Source organism: Chiloscyllium plagiosum, chromosome 9 (genome assembly GCF_004010195.1).
Source record: "Chiloscyllium plagiosum isolate BGI_BamShark_2017 chromosome 9, ASM401019v2, whole genome shotgun sequence".
NCBI classification, from domain to species: Eukaryota; Metazoa; Chordata; class Chondrichthyes; order Orectolobiformes; family Hemiscylliidae; genus Chiloscyllium; species Chiloscyllium plagiosum.
The window spans coordinates 85,784,425-85,807,793 of record NC_057718.1 but is presented as its reverse complement, the minus strand read 5'-3'; the positions used below and the strand labels follow the sequence as shown (position 1 = coordinate 85,807,793).

General features: G+C 41.9%; 1 protein-coding gene across 11 annotated transcripts in view; it reads left to right on the top strand.

Annotated features, from left to right (window-relative positions):
- LOC122553023 (synapse differentiation-inducing gene protein 1-like) overlaps positions 1 to 23,369 on the top strand; it is a 67,817-nt gene that overhangs the window by 34,307 nt on the left and 10,141 nt on the right. For 6 of the 11 annotated variants that reach the window (XM_043696445.1, XM_043696441.1, XM_043696438.1 and 3 more), the window contains one exon: positions 5,060 to 6,098. In XM_043696445.1, the coding sequence (XP_043552380.1) occupies positions 5,060 to 5,368 (309 nt within the window). In that variant the 3' untranslated portion in view covers positions 5,369 to 6,098. Of the gene's footprint in view, positions 1 to 5,059; positions 6,099 to 15,049; positions 15,356 to 23,369 lie in introns of those variants that run through there. The other 5 variants (XM_043696446.1, XM_043696448.1, XM_043696447.1 and 2 more) reach the window with 4 other exon arrangements.

Below are 23,369 nucleotides of genomic sequence, written 5' to 3'. Positions count from 1 at the left end.
GTCCCAACCCTCAGACTCAGCACCGCCTTCTTGATCTGCAATCTTCTTCCCGACCTCTCTGCCCCCACCCCCTCTCCGGCCGATCACCCTCACCTTAACCTCTTTCCGGAGGAGAAAGTGAGGTCTGCAGATGCTGGAGATCAAAGTTGAAACTTTATTGCTCAGGCAGCATCCAGGGAACAGGAGATTCGACGTTTCGGGCACAGGCCCTTCTTCAGGAAACCTACCTGAAACCACCTACCGCATTGCCAACGCCCCTCCCCCAAGTCCCTCCTCCCTACCTTTTATCTTAGCCTGCTTGGCACACCTTCCTCATTCCTGAAGAAGGGCTCATGCCTAAAACTTTGATTCTCCTGTTCCTCGGTTGCTGCCTGACCTGTGCTTTTCCAGCAACACCTTTTTCAATTAATTCCATACACAAACCAACCTGTGTGTGAGAATTCTGTCCCACAGGTTCCTTTTAAATCCTTCCCCTTTTACCTTTAGTCTGTGCCCTCTAGTTTTGAATTTACCCCACCCTCAGGAAAAGATCTTGGCTTTTCACCCCACCCTCATGATTTTATAAACCCCTATAGGCTCACCCCTCAACCTCCTATGCTCCAGGGAAAAAAGTCCCAGCCTATCTGGTCTCTCTCAACTAAAATCTTCCAATCCCAGCAACATCTTTGTAAATCTTTTCTACACCCTTTCTAATTTAATGATATCCTTCCTAAAGCCGAGCGACCAGAGCTGTATGTGGTATTCCAAAAGTGGCCTCACCTACATCCTGTGCACTTGCAAAATGACGTCCCAACTCCTATATTCAATACTCTGACCAATGCAGGAAAGCATCTCAAATGCTGCCTTCACCACCCTGTCACACAACTTTAAAGGAATGAGGAGAAAGTGAGGACAGCACTTGCTGGAGATCAGTGTCTAGAGTGGTGCTGGAAAAGCACAGCAGGTCAGGCAGCATCCGAGGAGCAGGAGAGTCGATGTTTTGGACATAAGCCCTACATCAGGAAGGGAATCATTTAAAGGAACTACATACCCACGTCTCTTTTTTTCGACATCACACCCCAGGGCCTTACCATTAACTGTGTTAGTCCTGTCCTGGTTTGGCCTTCCAAGATGCAACAAATGACATTTATCTAAATTAAACTGCATCTGCCACTGCTTGGCCCTTTGACCCAGCTGATTTAGTTGCGGGTATAGAATGTGCACTGCATTTCTTCCCCAAATAATGGGATGATGCACATTTACCCCATTATAGTGAGATCATTTTTACACCACCAACACCCTCCCATTATTTATAATATCACTTCATAAACTTTGGAATGAACAGAAACCAAAACAGAGATTGTTTCTGATTTCCAGCATGAGGTGGTTCTCTTCTCCTTTTTCAGAAATGAACATCTTAATCAGATTTTACTCCGTTTTAGTTTCAAAGTCATGTTAGTTGATTGAATAAGATTTCTGAAGTAGTCCACAATTGAATGTTTTTTATGCCCTTTTGTGAGAATAACAATTTATTTTTTTTAATTTTGTTTCCAATAGAGCCTAAACTATAATGCAGAAATAATTGGTTGGAAGGATGGTCTCAGCTGTTTGACATTGGGATGGGTAACCTTCACTGTTTGGATGCCATGGTTGTTATTTGAGGATCAGAAAGGCAGCTAATGGGGTACACATATATCTTTTGGGTGAGCTTTGCTGGACACTGCGTTGAGACAAAGTCAAAGTGAAAGGCTGAGTAAATGCACAGGGCAGGCAGATCTTGGCATTAATCAACAGGAAACACTGATGTGACTCCTGCAGTGAATCTCTCACACTCAAGCTTAAACTCTCACAGTTTGATATGTATAAGGAAGGTAACCTCCACCCCTCTTCCACAACACAGATTAGTCACTAGGTTTGACTTCAATTCTACAAATGTTTTGAGCTTTCTGAAGTTTAAAGCTGCAAAAGATTACAAGTGACCAGATTTGGCTCTTGTTGAAGGAATTTGTGCTGACTTTATGGTTTCTACATAAACCATTTGTTCCCAGGCATGAGTTCAGTTGTTACCGTTCTCCTTTGGAAAAGACAGTGATCGGGAGAATGAACAGAGGTCACACAGAGTAGGGTAGGCTGCTTTAAGAGTAAAGAGGAGGAGGTGGAGAAAGAGCCCTCTGCAGATGAACATCTTTGTCTTGGGGTTTCCATCCTACTTTAGGAGGTTCTTACTGAAATCTGCTACCTGCAAACGCCACAATAGAATTATAGGAGATGGGTGAGAGCAGCAGTGCCAGTGAGAATGACTGTGCCTGTGTCTTTCTTTCTATAAGTTGGGACTGGAGATGTTTACAGCATCTCAGTCTTCCATCCACTGTTACGTAAGAGAGGTCACTGGCATTCTACATTTCATTCTCTTTGCTAAAGAGACCCCTGTACAGTGATCTATGTCTCCACCAGGATTAAAGGGTGCCATACACCACCTGCACAGCATTTTCTGGGTATCACATGTCAACTCTGCCCACTAACGGAATTGAAAGGGTTTCCATGCCCAGGTGATATGTGACCGTTGACAGCAAGTCAGCTAGATCAATGTCCAGTATCATTACAGCACCAATCGTTCCTTCGTTTTGTGACCATTGGCTGGAGCATCTACATTTGTTCACAAACATTCTTGCACAAAGTCACATGGCAACTTCAAATCTGTTTGGCAACTCCTTCAAGCAACAGGTAATGGTAAAATAGAGAGGATTTCAAACAACCAGAAGAGAAGTATAAAACAATAAAATTCTACGAGAGAGAGAGAGAGTATGTCTTATGTACCTAGTAAGAAGAGAAGACAGGAAGACCACTACTGTCTTTTGAGATCTTGGATAGTGATAAAGGTTGACAAAGCCCTCTTTCTCTAGCCCTTATTTTTTAAAAAAACACACATTAATTCTCGGTAGGGCATGTAGCACTTTGGCTGGTTAAGGTGTTTAAGATGAATGCTTTATTCTGTTACAATATGAGGTAAACGCTCCTTCATTTAAACCAGCAACACACAGATTTATCCCATGCTGTAATCTATGAAAGTCCGAGAGGCCAAGAACTATTTCAAGTAAAAATTAACAAGTTTATTTCTTAAAATATAACCGAGAATAATTAACTAACAATTATTTACAACAACTTCCTCTAACCTATCTCTTACTTTCCCTTCTATAATACTAGTCTGGTAACACCCCTGATTAAGATTTACTGAACAATTCAAATATCAAAACCAGCCAGTGGTCAAATCTTCTATTTATGTCTTCCTCTATAGATTTGCTCTGCAGGTTAGTGTTGATGTCTTTCTCTGTGCAAACTCCTTCTCTACACCGGTTCCCCTCAGACAGTTCTGACTAGCAGCCTATGTCTGTTGGACTTTTGGCAGTTATCTCCCAACTGTTCAATTTTCCCTGGTCTCATACCCCCCAAAGCATTGGATTATGTAATTGGCTTTTAATATTGTCAATATACTCAATTCAAACTTGATTGGAGCTTGGTATTTTTTTTTTGGGGAGGTTTCACTTAAACTGATTGACCTAATTCAAATTTGTTTTTGTCTCCAGACAACCAGCTTCACTAACTGCTGGACCAAAAGGTTACTTGGTCAGGTAGTTCTGCAAGCTTTTACCTTTCTTAAAGGTACAGACACCCACATCGTCATAACAATCCTATGTTCAATTATTTATAAGTGAAATGAATCACCAAACATATTATGTCTTGTTATCCTAGAACGTATATATTGGTTGAAATACTTCACATTAAAGTTCATTTCAAATCGAACTAGGTTACCTCATGAGTAAAGGCGGGGGAAGAAAATAATTTGAAAACTGACCTTCAATGGCCAATTCTTACTACTTGATTAAATTGGTTGTTCAAATACGTGTGATTTAAGCAGGTTCTCTGCTCCACTACTTTTATTCCGGAGATAAAATTGGGATCAATCCAATTGTTCTGTTTTTCCCTTCAATAGGAAATGTCAGACTTGGTTATGAAAACCTGTGAACAAAAGATGGGAAGAAAATTAAACTGAACAATAAAAGTCAAATGTTATTGGCACCAATTCATTTTTTGTTAAAAGCATAGGAGTGGAGTAATTTCAAAGGAATTTGTAGCTAAATCAAAACAAAGTAATGCAGAAGCTGGAAATCAGAAACAAACACAATGTTGGAGCAACTCAGCAGGTCTGGCAGTATTGGGGAGAGAAAAAGCTAATGCTTCAAATCTGAAACGACTCTTTTTCATAACAATTCACAATAGTTCCTATTCTCCTCATTTGAGTCTATTTTCTAGTTTTTGTATTTCTCAAGTTGGCACAATCTATTTCTACCTGTTTTCTGAATGCATCAGTGGTGCACCTTTCTCAATTGGCAAAGAATTGTAGGATCTTAAGTCAAATTTTGCCTCCCTGGAAAAGCAAAATTGAAGATTGACAAACATAGTTCTTTAAGAATTGCTTTAACCTCAGTTGAGACAGTAGTTAGAACTGCCTCACAGCATCAGGGGCACAGGTTCGATTCCACTCTTGGTCAACTGTCTGTGTGAATGGGTTTCCTCTGGGTGCTCCGGTTTCCTCCCACAGTCCAAAGATGTGCAGATTAGGTAGATTAGCCGTGCTAAACTGTTCTGTAGTGTCGAGATTAGGTAAATTGGTCACGGGAAATGCAGTTACAAGGATAGTGTAAGGGGGATGGACCTGGGTGGGATGCTCTTCAGAGGGTCACTGCAGACACAATGGGCTAAAAGGTGTGCTCCCACACTGTAGAGATCCTATGAGACTGGTCGAGGCTCTGGACTTGCAATTGTCAAGTGACATCACCACTGGATTCTGTTTATTTAGATTGGCATTTAGCAGATGTGATTAACAGAGACTTACTGATGTTGGGAATTCCTTCATACGTCCTGATGTTAAAGTGCAAGCTTTCAGCCTTTGTGAGATTCCATCACAGTTCATTGACTCTTTACCTGATTCCTGGATGTCCTTATGAACTGACCATTCTGTTTTGAAATGAAGAAACAATACAGAGGTGTGCAATTAACTTGCTTTTTTGATTTTGTGCAGAGTGATTACTCAAGTGAGACGGAAAGTGAGGACAATTTTCTGATGATACCACCCAGGGACCATCTGGGCCTTAGCGTTTTCTCCATGCTCTGCTGCTTCTGGCCTTTGGGAATCGCTGCCTTCTACCTTTCACACGAAGTAAGTAGAGATGAAAGGTCCCAAGGACAGTTCAATGAAGGGAAACGTCACTGTACATCATCAAACATTTGGCTGGCATCAGTGTGGTTACTGATTACCAAAGCCTTGTTCCGCTCCAGCAGCAGCAATGCTATCAGGCCAATCGATCACAGTTCATGGAGCTTCTCCTGATTCCCTTTGATCCACCGGTTTATTCAGTCCTGAAGTGAGTGTTACCCATTCGGTTGCAGAGTACATAGTATCTCGAGGCTTCTGGAGAGGAATTTGGAAAGGACAGGGAAAATCCAATTGTGGCGGTCTCTGATAAAACCAGATGGGGTGTACAAAGTTAAAAATCACACAACACCCTGTTATAGTCCAACAGGTTTATTTGGAAGCACTAGCTTTCAGAGCGCTGTTTCATCCGGTAACTAGTGGGGCAGGATTATAAGTCATGGAATTTATAGTAAACATTCACAGTGTCATGCAATTAAAATGATATAGTGAGCAATAATTAACTTAAAAAAAAATAAACAGGAGCAAAAGTAAGTCCTTAAACCTGCTCTCTATTTGATCAGAACATGGTTGATCTATTTGGATTGCAAATTCCATTCTCTTGCCTATTCCCTATACCCTTTGACTGCCTCACTGAGTTAGATACATTCTTACTATTATCAGAATTATTCAATGACCCTGCCTCCACTAGAGTTCCACAGATTCACGATCCACTGAGAGGAAAGAATTCTCCCTATCACACTCTTAAATGTGAAGCCTGTTATTTGGAAACAATGTTCTCTACTTCTAGTCTCCCCGAAAAGGCTGTGCCTAAAAGCTGCAGTAGGAAAGGGGTGTTTCTATCCATTGATACTGTTCCAACTTGACCCAGTATGCCAATGGGACAGATTTCCCCTGGAATGGAATGGGACCAGTGTCTCAACGAAATGGGGAATTATTGGAGTAACAAAGCTTTTCAAAGTAGTATTAGGGAGGAAAGTGTCCCCGGAAAATGAAGCCAAGCTCAATAGAAATGAAACTAAGGAGAAAAGCAGTGGACAGACTAAAGCAAGTCGGGGAATGGTCTGAGAATGAAGCATTTTAGGACAGGAGAATAAAAACATTTTTTGGTTTTAATAATAAAAAATTTTTTTTTTTTGAATGGTGAGAAACTTGAAAATATTTGTATTCCAATGGACTTGGGTGTCCTTGAAAGTGAATCACTGAATATTGACATGCAGCTAAAGCAAGCAATTTGGAAGAAAAATTGCGAAGTAATTTCTGTTACAAAAGAGTATGAGACTAAAGAAGCTTACTATAATTACACAGAGAAATGGTGAGGATACTTTTGGAGCAGTTTATGCATTTCTGATCTCCTTCCCTAAGGAAGAACATACTTGCACCAGGAGAGTACAGTGAAGGTTCATTCGACTGCTTCCTGGAATGAGAGACTTGACCTATGAGGAGCGATTGAGTAGACTGGGCCAACCTTCCCTGCAGTTTAGAAAGTGGGAGGTGATCACATTGAATGTATAAAATTCTTAAGCGGCTTGACAGGCTATATGTTGGGAGGATGTTACCCAGGGCTGGGCAGCCCACAATATGCGTCAGAGTCTCACAATAATGAGTCTGTCCATTTGGGACTGAGAGGAAACAAAACTTTGTCATATAAACCTTTGGAATTCTTTACTCAGAGAGCTGCAGATGTTCAGTAGTTGAGAATATTCAAGATCAAGGTCAATAGCTTTTGGATATTATCAAAATCAAGAAATAAAAAGATAGTGAGGGAGGCTGAAGTTGAGGTACAAGGTCAGTAATTATCCTGTTAAGCGCTGGAGCAGTTTCAAATGACTCAATGTCCTACTCTTGCTCCTATTTCCCATGTACATATAAAAAAAATCGTTAAAAGTAAAGCAAAACAGACTGCTGTTAAAATGAGTTAAGTCATCCATATACAGCTTTGTACACAGTGTCCTTAACAGAATGGGAAAGTAGAAGCTTTGATATATTGCAAGAAGCCAAATGGAATAACAATTACGGAGACACAGTTACGAAAATAGTCATGGAACCCCTGCAGTGTGGAAGCAGGCCATCAGCCCATCGATTCCATACTGACCGTCCAAAGAGCATCGTATCCAGCCCCCTACCCTATTATCTGGCATTTCCTATGACTAATCCAACTGGCCTGCACATCCCTGGACACTACGGGCAATGTAGCAAACTGCACACAGACAATTGCCTGCCGGTGGAATTGAACCCACGCCCCCAGCGCTGAGAGGCATAATTTATTTATAAAGGCAAGGAGGGGAGAAAGAGGAGATGAGGGAAGAGTATTTGTAACAGAAAACATAATTGCAATAAAATGAGTGGCATAATCTGTAAACGGGAAATAGAGTCTATATTGGTGGAGACTTCTTTCTAAAAAAAAAAGGATAATATGTGTATTCTGCAGATTACCTAATAATGAAGGGAGGTGAAGGAAGAAATATGCAGGGAAATCAAAAGAAAGACAGGCTAGCATTTATATAGCACTTTTCACAAATGACAGACTTCACAAAATGCCTTACAGCCAATGCAATAATATTTGATGTACAGTCCCGATGGTAATGTCGGAAACACAGCTGCCAATTTACACACAGCAAACCTCTATGGAGCACACATGACTAGATGACCTTTATTGTGATGTTGATTGATAATGATTGGCCAGGACACTGGGATACCTCCCCTGCTCATCTCTGAAATAGTCAAGTACAGGATCTTTAATGTTCATCTGAAAGGGCAGGGGGAATCTCAGTTTAATGTCACATCTAAAAAAATGGTTAATAGAAGATGTCATTGGCCAATTTCAACAATCCTGAAATTAGTTGGCCAGAAGAGGTAGTTAAGGTGATAAGTATATCAAACACCAGCAGAGCTTGACAAGGTAGATGCAAGAAGGATGTTTCCCTAGCTGGAGAGTCTCGAACCTATCACATATCTGCAGCATCATCCACTAGCAGATTAAAGTTGGAGTAGAGTACTTACACTAACTCTCTTTCTAGATATTTTCTCTGATCAATATGTTATCACAAACCTCTGGAGCAGGTGGGACTGGAACCATTGTGTCACAACAGCTCTTAATCTTCCTTTTTAAGTCTAAGAACCTGTTGGGGGGGTTGAAAAGGAAACGTTCATGAGTATTAACAAAATTCACTTTCCTGCATCATAGAAGTAGATACAAACTGCACTTATGCCTAACTAAGTTGTCTAAATTTTAACAGGAGCCACATATGGTACTCCATCACAAAAATGAAACCTTTCCTAGCCATTACACTGTATAATGTGGACCTCTCTTTTCCTTACAGATAATATTTACCACATCCCAGCTTTCCTCTTGTCTCTGACTTCACAAACTCGGGCAGTTCTTCCAGAATTGGAGTTGGAAGATTGTCTGGGCTTTGACCTGAGAAATGAAGACCTTGATACTGATTCACTGTAAATCATTTCCCAGTTAGAGATCTTTTATCTTTATGGAGGATATCATTCCTATTAAACTCAATAGTTGGTCCCATCCCTTATCTGGAGGACCCTTAATTTTCTCCTCCCCCTGTACAGTTGAATCTTTCCCTGTGATCTCAGCTAGTTTCCACATAACCTCATTTGTAGGACCTTTAATCTTTTATTGATGTCCATCATGGAAGATGGCTGCTCTGTTGAAACATATAGTAATAACCTAGCTTCTCAGACCAGGATATTATTCTCAATCATGTCTTGAATCCTTGGATGTTAGTCTGGCTTCCTGGTTGACTAGGAATTTTCATATCGTCATCTGTGGCATTAGAGAAATGGTATTTACCAAATATTGTCTGACACTTACTTTCAATTCTGTCGTAGACATGGGCGTCACTGGCTGGCCAGCATTTATTGCCCATCTCTATTTGCCCTAGTAAGGAGTTGCCTTCTTGAACCACAGCAGACCATGTGCTATAGGTTGATCCACAATGTCTTTACGGAGGGAATTCAAGGATTTGACCCTTCGTCAGTGAAGGAGCAGTGATATATTTCCAAGTCAGATCGGTGAGTGGCTTGAAGAGGATCTTTGTAATGGCTGAAGTTCCTATGTATCTGCTGCCCTTGTCCTTCTAGATGGAAGTGGTTATGGAGCTGGAAGGTACTGTCTAAGGATCTTTGGTGAATTTCTGCAGTGCAACTTGTAGGTAGTACACACTGCTCCTACTGAGCATTGGTGGTGGGGGGGGGTGCATGGATGTTTGTGAATGTGGTGCCAATCATGCTGCATTGTCCTGGATGGTGTCAAGCTTCTTGAGTTCTGGTGGAGCTGCATTCGTCCAGGCAAGTAGGGAGTATTCCATTACACTCCTGACTTCCAGATGGTGGACAGCCTTCAGGGAGTCAGGAGATGAGTTACTCACTGCAGAATTACTAACTTCCATCTTGCTCTTATAGCCAAAGTGTTTGTGTGGTGAGTGCAGCTGGGTTTCTGGTCCAGAATGTTGATAGTGGGGGATTCAGTGATAGTGACACCATTGAATGTCAGAGGGTGATGGTTAGATCATCTATAGAGTTCAGTGCAGTTAAATGTGAGGTGATGCACTTTGGGAAGAATAACAGGAAGGTAGACTATTGGGTCGATGGAAAGATTCTTGGTAGTGTGGATGTGCAGAGGGATCTTGGAGTCCATGTACATAAATCCCAGAAAGTTGCCACCAGGTGGATAGTGCCGTTAAGAAGGCATACGGTGTGCTAGGTTTCATTCGTAGAGGGATTGAGTTCCGGAGCCGCAATATCATGCTGCAACTATACAAAACGCTGGTGCGGCCACACTTGGAATATTGTGTACAGTTCTGGTCGCCATATTTCAGGAAGGATGTGGAAACATTGGAAAAGGTGCAGAGGAGATTTACCAGGATGTTGCCTGGTCTGGAGGGAAAGTCTTATGAGGAAAGGCTGAGAGACTTGAACCTGTTCTCATTGGCAAGAAGAAGGCTAAGAGGGGATTTGATAGAGACCTACAAGATGATCAGAGGATTAGATAGGGTAGACCGTGAAAGTCTTTTTTCCTAGGATGATGTCAGCGTGTACGAGGGGGCATAACTACAAATTGAGTGATAGATTTAAGACCGATGTCAGAGGCAGGTTTTTGACTGAGTGGTAAGGACGTGGAATGCCCTACCTGCTAATGTAGTCAACTCAGCCACACTAGGGAGATTTAAACAATCCTTGGATAAGCACATGGATGATTTTGGGATAGTGTAGGGGGAACGAGCTGAGAATAGTTCACAGGTCAGTGCAACATCAAGGGCCGAAGGGCCTGTTCTGTGCTGTATTGTTCTCTATGTTTTATCACTTATTGGAGATAGCCATTGTTTGGCATTTGGCTAGATGGAGTGTTACTTCCCACTTATCAGTCCAAACCTGGATATTGTCCAGAACTTGGTGCATTTGAACATGAACTGCTCCAATATCTGTGGAATTGTGAATGTTGCTGATCATTGTACAATCATCAGCAAACATTCCCACTTCTGACCCCTTATGGAGGGAAGGTCATTGCAGCTGAAGATGGTTGGGTCTCGGACAGTACCCTGAGGAACTCCTGGAGCTGAGCTGACTGACCTCCAGCAACCACAATCATTTTCCTATGTGGTATGACTCCAACCAGTGGAGTGTTTGCCCCAGATTTCCATTAATTCTAGCTTTGCTAGGGTTTCTAGGTGGCAACAGTAAAATATGGCCTTAATATACCTCACCTCTGGAATTCAGCTGTTTTGTTCATGTATGAACCCAGGAGCTGAGTGGCTCCAACAGAACCCAAACTGGCTGCCAGGAAGCAGGTTATTGCTGAGCAGGTGCTGCTTGATAGCACTATTGGTGACATCTTTCAACACTTCCATCCAGAACCTTTATTTTTAAGCTTGTATCAGTTTAAACCAATTTGTTTACAAGTCTATTCACCGTCTGATCAACTTCAGTTGATTCCTTGCTGAGCTCAAGTGGGTTGTACTGCTCATTTTTGTTCAGAATGTTTGTTTCTTTCGGGCAACTTTGGTTACTCTTACCATCTTAGGATTATGTAGGAACAGGAGTCGGCCTTTCAGCCCCTCAAGCCTGTTCTACAACATTCAATGAGATCATGTCTGATCTGTGGCCTAACACCATATACCTGCCTTTGGTTCATAGCCCTTCAAACCTGTCAAACTATCTATCAAACCTGGATCAGTTGAACAACTAATTTCCCTTTGGAATGCCTCTGATATCTTTTCCAGAACTGGAGGTGCTATCACATTAATCTCCTAAGCATTTGGCTTTTCCCTGCCCCAAGCCTTGTATCTTAAATATGAAAATAACCTGTAGTTTCAGATATAGCATTTTGTTTACCATAGCTGGGCACTGTTTGTTTGTGAGGCTTGTTTTGTTCCATTGGCACTAACTCTTCATATCTGCTGTTGTGCCTAGTCTTGCATTGGCTGGTCAAATGTGTAAGTAGGCTATTTGCACCTTGTCGAGTAGATAGGTTCTTTTTCTCTCAAGAGTATGTTACCCCCTCACCTCTTCAGTTTCTTCTTCCACACAACTTGACTAGCTTTGTCCAAAATGAACCTTAGGCTGCAATAAATCTGATAAAGACTCAACAATAATTCCAGCAACAGTTGTGTATCTTATGAATCCTGATTTCAAAGATCAGTAGTCAAAGTTTACCAATACTCTGTAGTGGTTATTGATGAAATAATTTACCAATTTGTCTGGATGCTGAACTGTTCAGTTACTTGTCTTTGGTCGGGGGGCACAGTCTCAGAATGAGAGGGAGCTCATTCATGGCTCAGATGGGGAGGAACCTAATCACCCAGAGGATGGCAATGTTTTGAATTCTCTACCTTGAAGCCTATGGAGATCAGTCAGTGAGCAAATTGAAACAAGATATGAAAGATATAGACTGGACCATCGAAGGCTGAGGGGTGACCTCATAGGCATGTATAGGGTAAATAGAGAAAACCTTTTCCCTGGGGTGGGGGAGCCCAGAACTAGAGGGCAGAGGTTTAGGGTGACAGGGGAAAGGTATAAAAGGCTCCTAAGGGGCAACATTTTGACATAGAGGGTGGTGCGTGTATGGAATGAGCTGCCAGAGGAAGTAGTGGAGGCTGGTATAGTTGCAGTATTTAAAAGGCATCTGAATGAGTACATGAATAGGAAGGGTTTAGAGGAATATGGGTCAAGTCCTGGTAAATGGGACTAGATTAGGTTAGGATATCTGGTCTGCATGGACGAGTTGGACCGAAGGGTCTATTTCCATGCTGTACATCTCTATGACTCAATGAAGGGAATGGGAATAGTGCAGGAAATGGAAATTGAGGTGGAAGATCAACTATGATCTAATTGAAAGTCAGAGCAGTGATTGAGAGACTGAATTGCCGATGCTATTTCTGTTTCCATTGATGCCTGTAAGAGAATTAAATCTCTAATGTGTTTTCAGACACCTTTCTAAACCCAAAACTCTCAGCAAAGGAACATTTGCTATTGAATATTTTAAGGGAGAATTAACCAAAGTAGATGAGTAAAGTTAAAGCAGGGAACAACTAGACAATAATGGGCTTAATGCAATATGCTTCAAGGTAATAATTGAGAAAGACCGGTCCAAGGTAATAAATTGGTGAAAAGTTTATTTTAAGGAACTCAAAATAGAACTGCAAATAAAATGAAAAAAAATTAGCAAACAATGATGGGGAACAATGATCAGTAACATTTTAGACTGTTCAGTTTCCATTGAAAAAATAAGTTCTGATGTTTAAAAACAAGAAAAAAGAAATACTAATTATAATCAAGGGCTGAATATACAAACAGGGAAAAGCGATGGCAAGGACATGGACAAAAGGGGTGAGAATGGACAAGGGAGCAATGAAAATTAGAGACATTTAAAACAGTTAATAGGAAGGCAGGAAGCATAAAGCAAACAAATAATATATTTTGTATTAATAATGTACAAAATGAAAATTGGAATAGGGCTGCAAGAGGATGTGTTGGATAAAATTCCATGTAATGATTGTGAAACAAGAGAAGTATTAAATAATTGGTTTGATTCCTTATTGCCAGAGAGAGATCAGGTAGACATGGCATTGGAAGATATTAGTCAGTCATGATATGACTATATTTAAGCAATAATAATGGAGTCTCCATGCCAATGAGTTCTGCTTAAAATTAGATTTTCCAGAGTGAGCTATTTAATACTGCTTAAACTTCACAATAGATAAACATATACCTCTTAATCTGTTACAGGTTTAAACAAGTTACTGGGGCCTGACCTATTGCTTAGAGTGAGTTGTGATCCAAGAAGTTTGCAGATGACATCAAAATTGGAGGTGTGGTAGGCACAGAGAAAGGTTACCCCAGAGTGCAACAGGATCTTGATCAGATGAGTCAATGGGCTGAGGAGTGGTAGATGGAGTTTAATTTAGATAAATGTGTGGTGCTGCATTTTGGAAAGGCAAATCAGGGCAGGACATTTACACTGGTAAGGTCCTGGGAAGTGTTGCTGAACAAAGAGACCTTGCAGTGCAGGTTCATAGCTCCTTGAACTGCAGGTAGATAGGATAGTGAAGAAGGCATTTAGTATGCTTTCCTTTATTGGTCAGTGCATTGAATATAGGAGTTGGGAGGTCATGATGCAGTTGGACAGGACATTGGTTAGGCCCCTGTTGAAATACTGTGTGCAACTCTGATTTCCCTGCTATAGGAAGGATGTTGTAAAACTTGAAAAGGTTCAGAAAAGATTTACAAGGATGTTGCCAGGATTGGAGGATTTGAGCTACAGGGAGAGGCTGAATAGGCTGAGGCTGTTTTCCCTGGAGCTTCAGAGGCTGAGGGGAGACCTTATAGAGGCTTGTAAGATCATGAGGGGCACGGATAGAGTAAATAGACGGCTGGGGGAGTCCAAAACTAGAGGGCATAGGTTTAGGGTGAGAGCCGAAAGATTTAAAAGGGACCTAAGGGGCAACTTTTTCATGCAGAGGGTGGTGCATGTATGGAATGAGTTACTAGAGGAACTAAGAGGCTGATCCAATTTAAAAGGCACCGGGATGGTTTTATGAATAGGAAAGGTTTAGGTGAATGTGGGCCAAATGTTGGCAAATGGGACTAGATTTATTTAGGATATCTGGTTGGAATGGATGAGTTGGACCAAAGAGTCTGTTTCTGTGCTGTACATCTCCATGACTCTATGGGTCTAAATAAGGAATGATAGGCAGGTATGTACAGAGCTCCTGAACTGCTAATGCATGGTGAACTGGAACTTGCTAGTCATTTCCCTTCCATACCTGTTCTTCTACAATGTTTGAAAGGTTGAGGCTAATAGTCAAATCTTCAGAAAGACATGCTGCCAACATGATACGTTGTTCTCTTTGACATCAAATCCAATCACAGGACAGATGAAACAAGGTGTGTTCTTCACTCGGAAATGAGAGTATATACTTGGGACTAAGTAGATTACAACTGCTATCTGTATAAGTCATGGGATTAATGCATCACATGTTGTCAAGGTGGTAGTGATCGGCAACAGTTGAAGATACACCCCTTACAAGACGTGGATGCTTTTGTTGTGATTATGCCATATACATTTATCCCCTCATGGACAAGAGGAGTTGAGAGCAGTGGATAATGACTATTAGCATTAACTGCAACTTAGGTTAAATGTAATAACAGGCTGACCATTAAGATCCTTTGAAAGTTAGCCCCCCAGTTTTTGATTGGGTGGTCCCTGTGACTATTGAAACAGGAACAGTAAGCTGCAGCTTTGTTTTTTCACATAAACAATGAAAAGTCGTTTCTCCTCTTGGTCTATTTATGATTAGAAAATTCTAACCATTGCTTTATCCGTCTCCTTGTTAACAGGCCGTATTCACCCCACAGCCTGGTTTGCAGAGTAGGAACAGAGATCTTCACTGAAATGACTGAAAGAGAGTCGTTTAAATGTTACATTGACAACCCAACCTCCTGCATCTTTCCACTACATTTTTTTTTTGTCATCATCCCAGGATTTTTGGCATCAGTCACATTTCATTTCAGTGAACCCTTTGTGTATAAAACAGGGAATAACTCTGACAACCATTCTACTGCATGCAAGCAAGCGATTACTTTAGGTGAATCTGACTGGTATTTCTGAGGGGGAGGTACAGTGTTGTCAGTAATATTTAGATGGTCAGCAGTAACTCTCATTAAAGATAATTGTAAAGTCTCTTCTAAAGCTATCGGATGCAGTTTGATTTTTGTGTTGTATTGTGGGTGTGCAGCCTGGCACTTTGTGCGTTATAGGACTGGTCCCTAGGATTGCATTACAATTAAGGTAGATAACACTGTAAAATTCAGGACTATATTAAATTGCAGTCTAAGAACCTCAAAGGAAATAACTTTCTGCAAGCACTGTGCACTGAGGCATCACAGCAATAGGTTTGTGAATTTTCTGCATGCAACCCTAATTGGAAATATTTCAAGCCTCTAGTATTAGTTACCCACAGCTTGACAGAGACCCTGTTTGTCCCTGAAATGAAAGTAAGTAACATCGTAGCTTCTTCACATGGAGCGTAGTGATGTTGTGCAATCTGCTTCCATTCTGGTCAATTGAAACCGATTCAAAACTCGACATTGAGAGGGCAACAGCAGTTTGAGAAGGCACAGTTTGATTATCAGCTCTACCCGTCGACCATATTGTAACTCCCAACGCCAACCAGGCCAGAGTCACAAACCGCGATTAGATTAGATTACTTAGTGTGGAAACAGGCCCTTCGGCCCAACAAGTCCACACCGCCCCGCCGAAGCGCAACCCACCCATACCCCCTACATTTACCCCTTACCTAACACTATGGGCAATTTAGCATGGCCAATTCACCTGACCTGCACATCTTTGGACTGTGGGAGGAAACCGGAGCACCCGGAGGAAACCCAGGCAGACACGGGGAGAACGTGCAAACTCCACACAGTCAGTCGCCTGAGGCGGGAATTGAACCCGGGTCTCTGGAGCTGTGAGGCAGCAGTGCTAACCACTGTGCTACCGTGCTGCCCTATATGTGCTTATTGTAGCTGGCACCCAGAGCATTCGCCAGAAACTGCACAGTTTATGCCACCTCTGCCATGCACCCATCAACGAATCAAGGGTATGGTGCTGGAAAAGCACAGCAAGTCCGGCAACATCACAGGAGCAGGAAGATCGATATTTTGGGCAAAAGCCCTTCATCAGGAGTTTGCCCGAAATGTCGATTCTCCTGCTCCTCAGATGCTGCCTGACCTGTGCTTTTCCAGCACCACACTCTCGACTCTAATCTTCAACATCTGCAGTCCTCACTTTCACCCTACAACTCTGTCTGTGTTGGTTTGCCTTAAGCCCTCACCACCTCGCTCTCCATCACCCACCCGATGCACCTTTACTACCATTCACTTGCCTCCCCTTTACTGAGCTCTCGTTACCCACTCTCCCTCTCTTATAGAACCAGTCAGGTTCAGAGGAAATCACCCTGTACATTGTCTGATCTCAGGAATGACGGGAGTTAAATTAAAGGCAGCATTTGATCCTTTTTTAAACAAAATGGCAAGTGATTTTTTTTTAAAAGGAAAGGCTGGTTTTTGACAGCAGATTAATAATTGGCTGACTCAATCCTTTGTAACTGTGAAAGCCCTGCTTGAATTTTTAACTCATTGAAAATCTTTTTAAAAACCTTTCCAAATCTCTCTTGTATCAATAATGGGTACACTTCAATAGAACATCTTTATTTGTAAAGCGGTTTGGGATGTCTAGAGGTGCTGTATGAATAAAGCTCTTTTCTATTCACTAATTTAAGGAAAAAATCCTTAAATGCTTAAAAGCAGCAACATAAATATGGACACCCACCACTCACGAGGAAAATGTTCAATGTACTGTTAATCTGATAGCTTGATAAGTGTCACTAACAATTTGGGTCCCATTCTCCTGAGTTCCATTCTCCCAAGAGGATAATAGATCTTCCTTTGCCAACAATATTGGAACATACTACCATCCCATGCTCCCAGGTTGCTTTTTACACTATTGGACCTCCGGATCTCTCTCCTCAGACTTATTACACCACTAGATCCTAAAGCCCTCTGTCTCAGTGGTTGCAACCTCCTAGACACAGTATCACTGTTCCCAACCCATAATCATCCACAGATTTGGGGAGAGAGAGCGACTGAGGGGTTCAAACACACAATTCTTTTGAAATTTGTGGCCCAGGTAGGTAGGCAGGGTGATTAAGGTGGTGTTTAGCACGCTTGCCTACATTGCTCAGACATTTGAGTATAGGAGTTGGGACATCATATTGAGGTTGAAGAGGACTGTTGGTGAGACCTCTTAGAGTCATAGAGCTGTATTGCATGGAAACAGACCTTTCGATCCAACTCGCCCATGCCGACCCAATATCAGAAAGAAATCTAGTCCCATTTGCCATCATTTGGCCCATATCCCTGTGAATTGCTTCTATTCGTATACCTATCCAGAACCTTTTAAATGTTGTAATTGTACCAGTCTGTACCACTTCCTCTGGCAGCTCATTCCATAAATGTATCACACTCTGCGTGAAAAAGTTGTCCCTTAGGTCCCTTTTAAATCTTTTCCCCCTTCACCTAAACCTATGCCTTCTAGTTTTAGACTCCCCAACCCCAGAGAAAAGACCTTGTCTATTTACCCTATCCATGCCCCTCATGATTTTATCAACCTCCGCTCAATCTCTGAAGCTCCAGGGAAAACTGCCCCAGCCTATTCAGCCTCTCCCTATAGCTCAAACCCTGCAAACCTGTCAACATCCTTGTAAATCTTTTCTAAACCCTCACAACATCCTTCTTTGTAGCAGGAAGACCAGAATTGCACGCAATATTCCAAAAATGGCCTAACCAATGTCCTGTACAGCTGCAACATGACCTCCCAACTCCTGTACTCAGTACTCTGACCAAGAAAGGTAAGCATACCAAACACCGCCTTCACTAGTCTGTCTACCTGAGACTCCAATTTCAAGGAGCAATGAATGTGCACTCGTGTTGTTGTTCAGCACCATTCCCCAGGACCTTACTTTATACATTTATCATTACTTTTCAAATTGGAGGAAAGTAACTAGTGGGGTGCCACAGGGCTTGGTGCTGGGACCCCAGGTACTCACAATATATATTAATGATTTGGATGAGGGAACTAAATGTAACAACTCAAAGTTTGCAGATGATACCAAGTTGGGTGGGAGAGTGAACTGTGACAAGGATGCAGAGATGCTTCAGCATGATCTAGACAGTTTGGGTGAGTGGGCAAATCAATGGCAGATGCAGAATAATTTTGGATAAATGCGAGGTATTCACTTTGGAAGCAAAAGCAAGAAGGCAGCTTACTCCCCTCTCTCAATGTACAGCCATTCAGGTAGTATGCAGAGGGACCTGGGTGTCCTCGTGTACCAGTTGGTGAAGGTGAGCATGCAGCTGCAGCAGACAGGAAAGAAGGCAAATGGTATATTGGCCTTCATTGCATGAGGTTTCGAGTACAGAAGCAGGGATGTATCATTGCAGTTCTATAGGGTCTTGGTGAGGCCATATGTAGAATATTGAGTGCAGATTTAGTCTGCTTTTCTGAGAAAGGATGCTCTTGCATTCCAAGGAGTCCAGCAAAGGTTTCCCAGGCTGATTCCAGGGATGGCAGGACTGACTTATGAGAGATTGACTAGGCTGGGATTGTTTTCGCTGGAATTCAAATGAGTAAGGAGGAGGGAATCTCAGAGACTTATAAAATTCTAACAGGGCTGAGGGGTGACCTTTATAGAGGTTTATAAAATCATGAGGTGCATGGATAGCATAAAGAGACAAGGTCTCTTCCCTGGGTTTGGGGTGTCCAGAACTAGAGGGCATAGGTTTAGGGTGAGAGGGGAAAGATATAAAAGACCTAAGGGACAACTTTTTCATGCAGGCGTGAAATGATTACTCGTGGTACGTGTATGATTACTTAGTGTGGAAACAGGCCCTTCGGCCCAACAAGTCCACACTGACGCTCCGAAGAGCAACCCACCCAGACCCATTCCCCTACATTTACCCCTTCACCTTACACTACAGGCAATTTAGCATGGCCAATTGACCTAACCTGCACATCTTTGGACTGTGGGAAGAAACGGGAGCACCGGAGGAACCCCACGCAGACACATGGAGAATGTGCAAACTCCACACAGACTGTTGCCTGAGGTGGGAATTGAACCCTGGGTCCCTGGTGCTGTGAGGGAGCAGTGCTAACCACTGGGCCACTGTGAGCTGCCAGAGGAAGTGGTGGAGGTTGGTACAATTGCAACATTTAAAAGGCATCTGGATGGATATATGAATAGGAAGGGATGGAGGGATATGGGCTGGGTGCTCGCAGCTGGGACTAGATTGGGTTGGGCTATCTGGTCGGCATGGACAGGTTGGACCAAAGAGTCTGTTTCCATGTTGTACATCTCTATGACTGATTCTTTGACTAGACTGGATGGATGTAGGAAGGATGTTCCCAATGGTGGGTATGTCCAGAACCAGGGGATTTGGGGTGGACTATTTAAGATGGAGATGAGACATTTCTTCACCCAAAGAGTGGTGAGAACCTGTGAAATTCATTGCCACAGGTAGTTGATGCCAAAACATTGAATGTATTCAAGGGTGGCTAGATTCACTTCAGGCAAATGGGATCAAAGGTAATAGGGAGAAAGCAGGATTGGGCTATTGAGTTAGGCTATTGAGTTGGACAATCAGCCATGATGATGAATGGCAAAGCAGGCTCTCAGGGCTGAATGGCCACCTCCTGCTCCCATCTTCTATGTTTGTGTTTCTAAGTCCTGTCCTGATTTCTGGAGTGCTGTGTACAGTTCTGGCCACCCTGCTTTAGGAAAGATATTATCAAACTGATAGTTCAGAAAAGATGCACTGGGATGTTGGAGGGTTTGAGATCTAAAAATAGACTGGAAAGGCTGGGAGTGTTTTCACTGGAGCATAGGAAGTTGAAGGGCAACCTTATTGAAGTCTATGAAATCATGAGGGATGATAGGCAAAGGTGAATGACAAGGATCTTCTCCTGAGGGTGGGGGCATTTAAAACTAGGAGGCATATTTTTAAGGTGAGAGGAGAAAGTTCTAAAAAGGACATGAGGGCAATGTTTTTAGAGAGTGGTTCATATGTGGAATGAACTGCCAGAGAAAGTGATAGATGCAGACAGTTACAATGTTTAAAAGGCATCTGGATAAGTTCATGAATAGGAAAGGTTTGGAGGCATATGGGCCAAGTGCAGACAGTTGGGACTAGTTTACTTTGGCAACATGGTCAGCATGGACTAGTTGGAGTCCAAGCTTTGAGACTGCATGACTCTATCTTTGGAACCTGCCCAAATCTCAAGGTCAAAGTTCCTTCCCTTGTCTAGCTAGCCTTTTTGTCACACCGTGAAAGGTCTCCATGAATTCATCTTCCCTTGAGATTTAACACGACCTATCCATCACATGAAAAGTGTTGAATAATTTTCTTGACCCATTTATACCTGAAGGCAGTTTGTTTAGGTAACATTGTGGAGTTTTTGATCCATTGGCATTACCAGGTATCACAAAACCTTGTGCAGAGATGGAAAAACAGTGGCAAAAAAAATTCCTGTCCATCTGTTAACTCAGTCTGCCTTTAGGGCATCAGTCCAATAGATTGCCATCTGTTTTGTATTCACACCAAAAATCTATTTCCCTTCATGTGCTCATGGCATAGAGTGCTAAACTGAACATTATCCATTCTCCTCCCAGTTGGCTGACTAACACCGGGGAGGTTGGGTGGGGGGGAAGGTGAGTGAAATTCTCATTTCTCAGCTTCCCTTTTCCAAGCCATCAGTATTACCTGTGCCTCAGTGCTGGTACTCTGGATTCTGAGTCAGTTTCCCATCCAGTCCAGCTCTGTCCTGGGAGAATATTGAATAATTACAGGTGGATCAAATCAGATGTTAAACCAAGCCCCTAGTCTCCACCAATGAATGTGAAAATGTATGGCTTTATTTCATAGAAGGGGGAAGTCCTGGCCCAAATCAGTAAAATACATTGTATAATGCATTTGTTGACTGAGACCATGCTGTGCCTTGCAGTGCTGTGTGATACAACAGTGACTCCACTTCAAGAAATGTTTTATTGGCTGTAATGTACTTCTGGATGTCATGAGATAATGAAGGATGCTATATAAATGCAAGTTCATTCTTTTCACACATAAGAAGACAAAAGCACAGGAAAGTGGAAATAGCTAGACCTTTTCAAATCAGGGTAACAGACCTGTGTAAGGATGGAGGAAGGAAATAAAAATGGATTCAAATGATATTTAGAAAGGTCTTTAGCAGAGGATATATTGAGGGTAAAAAGATTATGGGTTACGGCCTGTGACAGGTTTAATAATGCGGTGGCTTGGAATAAACCAAATCCAACCATGATATGCAAGTTATTTTTGTTATTCTTAAATCTGACCATGAAAGGCTGGTCTCAGTAAAAGTGACCATGGCATTAGATTATTGAAAAGAGAATCTGATTGGTTACTAAAGTTCAGTAGGAAAGGAAGTTGAGTCTGCTGCTTTGTGAATATTGTCCAGCCCAAAAATGTTAGGCTCCTCTCCGTTCTCTCTCAGGAAGTCAGGGTAGCAAATTCCTTTGCGGTGGATGATGAGCACTGGTGCACCCCAAGAATGAGGAAAAAAGATTCAAATAGATTTTCCTTCACCCCACAAAGTACATTTGAAATAGAGTCAACATTTTAATGTTGGAAACAAGTCAAGAAAATTGAGCATTAACATGATCCAAAAAGCAGCAAATGAAGTCAGTACCAGATCATTTGTTTTAACTTAAAGGATAAATTTTAGCCAAGACACCAGGAAGTCTGCTCTTGCTATTGATTGGTGCAAATGGACTTTGTACATCCTTCTGCGAGGATAGGCCTTGGTTTAACATTTTATCTGGAAGGTGATATGTCTGACCAGGCAGCGTTTTCAGTTCTGCATTGGGGCATCAGCTAAGATTTTGTGCTTAATGGCTGGGTTTTCATGGAGGTACCAGGGATCTTCCAAACTAGAAGCGATGTCCAGATCCATTTACAGACAGATCCCGTTTTTGCTGAGGACATATGACGTGACTCTTACATATCCAACTCCTGAACCTAACAGGGCCATATTAACTCAGCGCTAAGTTCAGACAGACTCAATTTTCGCTAGAGCCAGAGTCTTTACCTGCAACATGGGAGTTACAAATCTTTACAGAAATTATAAATGAAGGACAGGTGAGCTTTGTAAAACTGTCAAGTTAGTTAAAGGGCCAGTCTTTTAAAAAACTTGAAAAGAAAGCTGTCCTGACTGCTTATTAACAAAATCATAAGTGTGATCATTACAACATTATGAATGCTTGTTTGCTTTCCACGACCTATCATTATCACAATGGGTGAGTTACAAGTTCAGAGTTTAATTAACAATTCAGAGGTTATTTAAGGATGTGGGTTTCTGCCTGCTTTGGTAAGGGACTGAGTACTGTAGGGATTGGTTTGGAATGGGGTATTTAAATAGGTTTTCTCAAATGGATTTTAAAATTTATTTTTTCATGGGATTGCTCACCAGGTTAGTATTTATTGCATTTGAAGTGAATGGCTTACTAAGTCCTCGTGGAGACTGTTACAAATCAGTCACATTAATCTAGGTCTGGAATCTCATGTAGGCTAGACTAAGTAAAGATGACCCAGTTGCCTCCCTAAAAAGCATTAATTCACAGTGAACGAGATGGAATTTAACAAGCAGTGAGCTTTACGGTTACCACCATCTTTATTAGCTTTCTCTTACTGTTTCTTTAAATATTTGATTCAATATAAATTTCTTTTACTGTCATGTTGAAATTTGAATCTGTGCTCCTACAGTTTTAGCTCTGGATTGCTGAATTACTAGTCTAGTAATATCACATTTAAACCACCAGCTTCCCCTGATTAGAAAATAGTAAACTCTGCAACAGATATTTAGAATTTTGTTTAATCGCAGATCTGCCCAAGGTAGACCCTGAGTTGGTTGATGTGGAGGATGTAAAGACAAAGAGTGCTAGGTGCATTTGTGAATTGGCATTAAGTACCAGTAGAATCTAAAACGGAACAGCTGGGAGTGACATGAGTTGGCAATAAGGTGGCACAGAGGCGATAGGAGCCATGGGGATAAGTTGGAGCATTGGGTCAG